The sequence below is a fragment of the Dryas octopetala genome, chromosome 2 (assembly GCF_963921425.1).
Source record: "Dryas octopetala chromosome 2, drDryOcto1.1, whole genome shotgun sequence".
Taxonomy (NCBI): Eukaryota; Viridiplantae; Streptophyta; class Magnoliopsida; order Rosales; family Rosaceae; genus Dryas; species Dryas octopetala.
Genome location: NC_141367.1, coordinates 12350097 through 12358310, shown reverse-complemented (window position 1 = coordinate 12358310; position 8214 = coordinate 12350097). Strand labels below are relative to the sequence as shown.

At 33.6% G+C, this 8214-nt stretch overlaps 1 protein-coding gene across 6 annotated transcripts; it reads right to left on the bottom strand.

Moving 5' to 3' along the window:
- Nucleotides 1-1508: 1508 nt before the first annotated feature.
- Nucleotides 1509-5105, bottom strand: LOC147293159 (DNA-directed RNA polymerase II subunit RPB1-like). 6 transcript variants are annotated; one of them, XM_086233877.1, is made up of 7 exons: nucleotides 4727-5105; nucleotides 3409-3667; nucleotides 3188-3292; nucleotides 2809-2921; nucleotides 2272-2692; nucleotides 2121-2180; nucleotides 1509-1909 (listed from the first exon to the last, which is right to left on the bottom strand). In XM_086233877.1, the coding sequence occupies exons 1-3, from the start codon at nucleotides 4771-4773 to the stop codon at nucleotides 3254-3256; spliced, it is 345 nt and encodes a 114-aa protein (XP_086090003.1). In that variant the 5' UTR covers nucleotides 4774-5105; the 3' UTR covers nucleotides 1509-1909; nucleotides 2121-2180; nucleotides 2272-2692; nucleotides 2809-2921; nucleotides 3188-3253. The 6 variants fall into 6 exon arrangements, with proteins under 6 accessions (XP_086090003.1, XP_086090004.1, XP_086090005.1 ...); XM_086233878.1 differs by having other exon boundaries at nucleotides 2272-2309; XM_086233879.1 differs by having other exon boundaries at nucleotides 3188-3289.
- Between the last annotated feature and the right edge of the window lie 3109 nt (nucleotides 5106-8214).

The window sequence follows — 8214 nt, the reverse complement described above, 5'->3', positions numbered from 1 at the left end:
TCTAGGTTCAGTATACTAAAGCATGCCAATAGTAAATCAAGATGCTTGGAGGAGATGAAAAGCTTACCAGTATTTCCATACTTCTTATGCATATCCTGTCAAACATAGAAAAATAAAATGAAAATAAAAAACATGAAAGAACCAGCAGATTTCAACATGTTGAAAGTAGGTAAATAAATCAGTGAAACAAACGAAAAATATAATAAAAATACCAAGAATTAATTATAACTAACCATGGCAATATTGAAATCAATGAGGTAACCTTTGTACGTTGATCGACCTTTTGAGAGAATAGGAAATTGCCAGGTTTAACATCTCTATGTATTATTCCCTATGAATGCAGAAAAAAGTATTTTAGAACCTTTTTACAAAAAGCTCTTGAATCCAAAGAGAATATACATATATACTTACTTGCTTAAGAATATCAAGCAATGAACATAATTGCATCTAGATGATTAAACAATTAGAATATTGCAAGTAAAACATGGGAACAACCAACCTATTAATCCCTTGGAGAAAACTTTAAATATAATGCAATGGAATGAAGTAACATGAAACTACTGGTTTTCAAATATAATCCACCTATTAATCCCAGAAGAATCAAATGAATTGTGTGCACTGAACACTTTATAATAAGAGAAGGAAACTATAGAATCAATTTTGAATCAATTTCAAACCTCTCTTTGTGGGGTCTCCCCATTGAACAAGGACATGGCAGCCCCTGTTAATGCAATGCACTACTACAAAAAAGGCCATAGATATCGGTAATACACTGATATCTATTAGGATGCAAAACCGATATTTCCAGGGGTGATATATATTCTACCCTTAGAATAGATATCGGTAATACACTAATATCTATTACATGTTTTAATATCAGAAAGTTTGGAAAAACTGATATTGAAACATCTCAAACTGATATCTTAAATGTCAAAAAGGTAATGAATTTAGGTAAAACAGATATCTAAACATATTTTAAATATCGTTTTTGTATTTTAAACTGATATCTAAATGGACTTTGATACTAGTTTTCAGTAAATAACTGATATTAATCCATCTTTATATATCACATTACTTATTAAACTGATATCTATTACATGTTTTAATATCAAAAAGGTAATGAATTTATCTCAAACGGATATCTAAACATATTTTAAATATCATTTTTGTATTTTAAACTGATATCTAAACGTACTTTCATATCGGAGATCAATTATTAACTGATGTTACACCCATCTTTACATATCGCATTACCTATTAAACGGGTATCTAAACCAACTTTGATATCGGTTCTCAGTTATTAACTAATGTTAAACCTATCTTTATATATCAATTTTTTAATAAAACTGATATTAAAAACTTCGAAAAAAATGATATGTAAGGTTGGTGTGAAATAATTTTTTTTTTTGTGCAAAAACTCATATAAATGCCTTGGATATGCAAGTAGACAAATGTGTGGCCTGAAATTGGTGCATTTTCAAATTTGCCTTCCATTCAAACATTCCAAGTACAAAAATGCATTTCATTCATCCAAACATTCCAATTAAGTACAAAATAAAAGGATTACAAATTAATCCCACAAAAACAATAGTCACAGCCATGATCAAATTAAATTCCATAACCCCATCAATTGTTCCAATTCAAAGCTGCCTACACTTTCAAAATATTGGCATGGCAGCAATTTTCCTAACCTTTGACTACATTGTTCTAAAATCTGCATGCACTTGTTCTTCCTTTACAAAATATTGGCTTGGCCATCTAAATACCACAAAATGGCTAACGTACCCTACTTCATACGTACCAACATGGCTATATATAAGTCGAGATGACAAACTGTCCCCATTCAACCCACACCTCATCAATTTGTGCTTGGGTGTAACTGCTTCGCTTGTGCTTTTGGATTAGACCACTGAAAATATATAGCATAGCAAATTACATTATAATAAAACATTTTTCCCAACTTGCATGCTATAAAAGAACCAATCCACATATCAAAACCATGGAAGAAATTTACATAAAACAAATGAAACATAACCAAGAAATGTAAGAAAGATCAAATAATTGAGAATAAATTAGCAGAGAATAAATTATTGGGAAATGGGATATAAATGGGTACTTACTGCAGAGTGTTGGTTCCTCATGTTTTTTGAAGCATTGCCCAAGTAAGGGAAGCTGAGGGCCTGCAACACGAAGTAGAGGAAAAATGAATAAAATTTATGACTTTCATAACATACAAATGTTTAAAAAAGCAAGCATTATTGAGAGGATCACCTTATTGTGGCTTCTAGCAAGACAGAAGCAGTGTCAGTCTGCAAAAGATAAAACATGTTTTAGTAAATCATCTTATGTGGAAGATGGATTTCAAAAGTTGGAGATAAGAACCTCTTTATGCTGCTTCAGTTTCTTTAAGGTTACTATTATACAAAAAAAAAAAAAAAAAAAAAAAAGGATCACAGCACAAGGGAATAGGTCCTGCATAACCACACAAATGAGAACAAAAAAATTTAAAAAAACAGGTCATGGAACCCAACTCATCGTCATTGAAGAATCCAACTCATCCAACCTACAGATCCATGCCAACATATGCCAAAATCATAACAGAGAATAACAATACATCATTGCATTTTGCAATAACAAGAATCAATCCATTAGCTTCTTTGGACAAAGAGATCTAGAATATGTGGCGTCAATTCTGCAAATGAAAATGAAACCAACAACCCAAAAAATATTAATGCAGAATTTAGGGGCATATGGTGATCATTTGAAACTTTCAAAGCGTGATCAACAAATAAAGCAGAATGTGCTAACCTTTGACATAAATGGGTTTGTCAACAATAATCTTATCCACCAGGTAATGTCCACTGACTATTTCCTTCTGTCTTTATGAACATTCCAAGTATAAAACATTTCAAGGCTATCAGCTGCAAACCACTAGAAAATTTGTCAATCCATGAACACTAAATTTTCCCATCAATCAATAAACCATGAACAATTTTGCCACTTTTTTTTTTTTGCACAAAAGTGGTAAGATTCAGTGTTCTATATTACTAAACATGGGTTCATTCAGCAAAGTTTCTAACTCTTTATAGTTGACCCAAAGTCTCAGATAATGTCCACATATAATCTCTTGAAGAAAAAAATAGAAAGCAAAAGGCAAGGAATAATAGATATAATGTACATTTCATACCTCCTAAATTTCTCCTTCTAGCCACCAAAATAATGTACTCAACATTCTGCTGCCCCATACAAGCAGTCATCTGTGATATGTTGATAAAACTTCCTTTTGAACCTGCTGTAACCATATATGGCCTTAAGATTGTTACTTTCTGATAAATTCTTTTGGGCACTACTTCCAGCATCATTGTGGACAAAACCAAGTAAATTGTGGACAAAACCAAGTAAACACACATGATTCACTTTGTTTTCAAATGAAAACATCATAGTTCGTCCAGGTTCAGCCTCCAGGCTCTTGGATTGGGCTTTAGTTATAAGATCTTTCACCTCATTCTTCGCTTTTGAAATTGTCTCATTTATTTTCTCCATGGTCACTGCATCAGCAATTGTATCTCCAATTCCAATGCTAAAAGCATTCTGCAACAGCCAATAATTAACTAGCCACTGGGTATGACCCAGGAAGTTGCAGGCTGCATCTGGACCAACCTTTTCCCTGCACAACAGAATAATTCAATCCATAAAGTACTCAATTTGTCTAATTTTCTTTTTATTCAAGCCAGTGCAATCAAACATTTTGTCCAATTGGTTACATAGATACTAGACTAGAATGTGAGAATTCGCAGGCAAGTCTCAAGTCAAGTCACTAAGTGGCATAAAAAATGCACAAATTTCAATTAGTACAAATTATTCTATCAAAATAAACAGGTGGAATTCTGTTATGGTATATATTAAAAAGCAGAAAAAGGAAAAACTGCACTTAAGTTTATTAGCTTCGAATGCATAGTTGATTCCTAAGATATTGTAGTCCCATTAAATTTTTGAATTGCTAGTTCTAATTCCCAGGGAAAAATTGAAAACAAAAGTTGCCAGTTGATTAAAAAGAGAAAAAAATCCCAAAAACAAAAAGAGTTCAACTTGTTTCCATAATTTGAACATTTATCAATCAGAATAAAGAAGAAAAATAATACACAGATTTATAATAAAAGGATGAACTTACATTGATAATATTCAGCTTTGATTCTCTAAAAATAATAAAGCATTTGGAAGTTATTGTAAAACTGTATGAACTTACATTGATAATATTCAGCTTTGAATACTAATAATCCATAATTATTTATATGAACTGTATGAACCTATAAATGATCACAAATTCATAAATTTCCGTGCAATTTTCAATAACGAAATAGACCACTATGATCTTTTGAAAGACTTTCAATCAAGAACCTCAACATTCAACGTCAATCTTGAGTTGCAACACAAAATTCAGAGACCCACAAAGCAATTGACAATCACATGCATAACCACATAAGCATTAATTTCTCCGAACCCAAATTTCTCATTGAACAAATACACCCAAAATCAATTTATAAAAAGTTTTAAGTTGGCTTGGATTCCGAAAAGAAAATGAAAAAAAAAAAAAACAGGAGAGAGAAACAAAAACATTTCCTATCAGGATAAGTTTTATGAGAATATATAAGGTAATTCCTTCTTTTCCTAGCTATTTTCTCAGCAACCAAACAGAAAGCAAGAGACCAAAACAAACCGGACCTACCTCTTGAAAAGCAGGGGAGGGTTTGCACCATTTTTTGAAAGGGCCATGCTCCTCCTCCAACGAGTCCTCGATCTCCAACTTCACCGGCGCCTTGTCCGTACACGGCGTCATCGTCAGAGTCATCGTCGGAGATGGCGCAGTCGACTCAGATCACGATATTTTCGACCTGGGGCACCAGGGCGTGGAAGCGGCTCAAAACGACGCAGATCTGGTCATCTGGTGGAGGGTAGATCTGATTCTGGGTTTGAGGGTTGAAAATCGAGAGAGTGAATGTTTAGGAGAGAGAGAGAGAGAGAGAGAGAGAGAGTGTGTGTGTGTGTGTGGGTGTCGGGCCTGAGAGAGAATGTGAGATAGCAGAGAGAGAATGAGAGAATCAGGGTTTGTGAGGGGGGGTTAGAGGGATATCGAGTCTGAGAAAGTTAATTTTGGTTTGTGTCTGGGTTGTGAGAAATCGAGAGTAAAGGTGTTGTATATGGGTAGATGGACAAAAAAAAAATATATATAAGTGAGTGATATTACCGTGTTTTTTTGAAGGGTTTACTTAAGTTATCAGTTTGAGGTTTAGTTATCAGTTTTTATAAAAATGTTAGTCAAAAGATAGAATTTAGATATCAGTTTTAAAGACTGCTGATATGTAATATTGTTTAGATATCACTAAAAAAACCAACTGATATCTAAATTTCTATAATATCGGTTTTGTTACAAACCGATATCATAGTAGTGATATCTATGACCTTTTTTGTAGTAGTGATGGCACCTATGGCACCAACAAGACCAATCCCTGCACACATAAGCCAATACCAAAATAAAGAGAATTCAAAGAAGAAACAATACCCCTATAATCAAAAGTAAATCTAAAGAAATAAAGATAGATCTCAGCAAAACTTTACTCATCATCATGTTCTTAGAGCTCTATAGAAATCCAGTTCTGCTCATCATCAAAACAAATAATAAATTTAAAAAGAAATCAAGTAGAATACATAAATCATCAAATTAGCATATGAAAGTAACAGTGAAAAAAAAAATTCAAATACTCTTAAATAAGCAAGTAAAATATCCCAAAGTCTTTCCTTTTCTGTTTGGCCATATATGCAATAAGATTCAAAATAGTTATCTTTAGATAGGCCAAAATGTCCACTATTCAGAGAAGATATGAGAACAAAGGGATACCTTGATTAGGAAAAGTGTCCACTATACGTACAACTTCATCCCTAGACATGCCATCTTTCTCATTAATTTTGTGAACAATATTAATGATATCCTCATCATGGTTAGGCTTCTCTCCTTAGCAAAAAAAAAAAAAAAAAAGAAGGAGCATTGACCTTTGATTGGCTGCCCGCAGAAAATAAATGGACTCTGGGCTTTGTTTTTGTGCAACCTAATACCTGGAAAAAAAAAAAAAAAAAAAAAAAAAAAGGAGCATATACCATTTTGCTCCCCCAATTATTACACTTGTATCAGTTTGCTCCCCAGACTTCTAATTTGGAAAATTAAGGACTCTGACTTTTTCAATTTTGCCAATTGAGGTTCTTTTGTCAATTTACACATTTTTTATCCAAATCTTTGAGGGCAAAATGGTCCCTTCCAATTAGATCTTATCATTTTTTCCTCATGCATCATTTTTCCTCTTTTATTTCTTGCTAAATTTTGCTTGATCATCTCGACATTTTAGATGAAAAATATATAAATTGACGGAATAACCTTAATTGGCAAAATTGAAAAAGTCAGGGTCCTTAATTTTCCAAATTAGAAGTCTGGGGAGCAAACTGATACATGTGTAATAGTCTGGGGAGCAAAATGACATTAATCCAAAAAAAAAAAGGAGTTGAGTTAGCTAGTAGCAAAGCTGTAGAGCAAGTTCAGAACAATCTAAAAGGTGTAAAAAAAAAAAAAACATTGCAACAAGATGGAATCACTTGATCACCTCCACCGGTTGGACTTCTTGCAAGTATCAAACCCAATTTTGTTTTAACAAGTTGCTGCAAACAAAATGTGGCATATTGTATTTGTATAAGACAAAATGTAATTAAACAAAGAAAATTGCAGAAAAATGAAATATTGCAGCAAGATGAAATAGCATGATTACATGTGATCATGTTTTAACCTCTTGGTTCCACTTCTTGGACTTCTATCAAAACCAATATGAGATTTTGTTTTAGCAACTTGCTACAAACAAAAGATGGTTAAGACAAAATGGTCATGGAAAAATAAAATAAAAAACGAAACAAAGAGAAGATGCACTGGCAAGTAAAAAGACAATATGCACTTCTCTGTATGTATATATTTTGAGCACACAAATGCATGCACACACACGGATGAAAGGGAGAAGCTACTAGCTATCCATTAATGGTATAAGGGGGCTTCACTATTTACAAAAATGAGAAACCATTTTCCAGTAACCAACCTCAATCTATATATGACACACAATGAATAAAAAATAAAAATAAAAATCTACTGCAAAACAACAATCAAGGTATGGTAATGATTGGTTTACCTCATCATTGGGATTTAGAAATTCAATCTTCCTGTCAATTCGTCCAGGCCTAAGGAGAGCTTGATCCAGAATATCAATACGATTTGTGCCCATTAGAACCTGCATGTCAAATATGCAATTGAAAGATAGTGGTGGCCGGTCAAAGTGTCCACCAGTAGTCCGCCCAAAGTTAGTCCCACAATGTTTTCTTCAAGAAATAAAGATATATCTTAGAAAAATGAAATAAAGAAAAAATCAACTACAGACCCATTCATCAGATCAACAAGCCAAACCCTAGACCCGCCCATTCATCAAATCAACAAACCAAACCTAAACCTATTCATAAATCAACCATAGACAACCAAAGAAATGCCCAAATATCAACAAGATCCAAGACTAAATTAGCTAAAACAAGAAAATTAAAGAACCCATAGAACTTAGCCAAAATGATGCGCAACAAGATCGATCTAAGGGGAGAAAAAATAGGAAAATTTTGGATCAATCTAAGGTGATGAGTGAGTGGAGTACACAGCTGAGGAAGATGGCAAGAGAGAAGCTCATCATGGGGTTGTGAAATCGCAGCTAGGGCTTCATGAAGGGGAGAAGATACACCTCAGAGGAAATAAAAGGGAGAGATTGAGAAGTGAGAACGAGAGACAGAGAGACGGAGGAATTAGTGAGACTCTGAGAGGGATCTGGCTGGGAGCTTGGGATCGAGGGACTTTTGTCTAAGTTAGAGGGCTGGGAAGATGTAGATCGAACAATTTGGGTTAAAGAGCAATGAAGAAGAAGATGGAGAAGTCAGAGGGGCTTTGACCAAAATGGGAGTTAAGGCGCGATAACTTTTTCATTAATGCTAGCGTGTTTTACCAAAATACAAAGACCCGCAAAATTGCCAAATTTTTTTTAACTCAACCAACACAACGGTTTTGCCTAAAACTATTGTGTTTAATAAATCAGGAAAACCATAAGAACAAAAACCATGGCATATTATCACTTCATATAACGGGTTACA

Coding starts and splice junctions, on each gene's coding strand:
- LOC147293159 (XM_086233873.1), bottom strand. CDS start 4,773: ATGGCCCTTTCAAAAAATGGTGCAAACCCTCCCCTGCTTTTCAAGAG. Junction 3,668..4,726: donor CCTCCCCTGCTTTTCAAGAG/GTAGGTCCGGTT, acceptor TCTGTTGTGCAG/GGAAAAGGTTGGTCCAGATG. Junction 2,922..3,408: donor TTGAAAACAAAGTGAATCAT/GTGTGTTTACTT, acceptor AGTGGTTTGCAG/CTGATAGCCTTGAAATGTTT.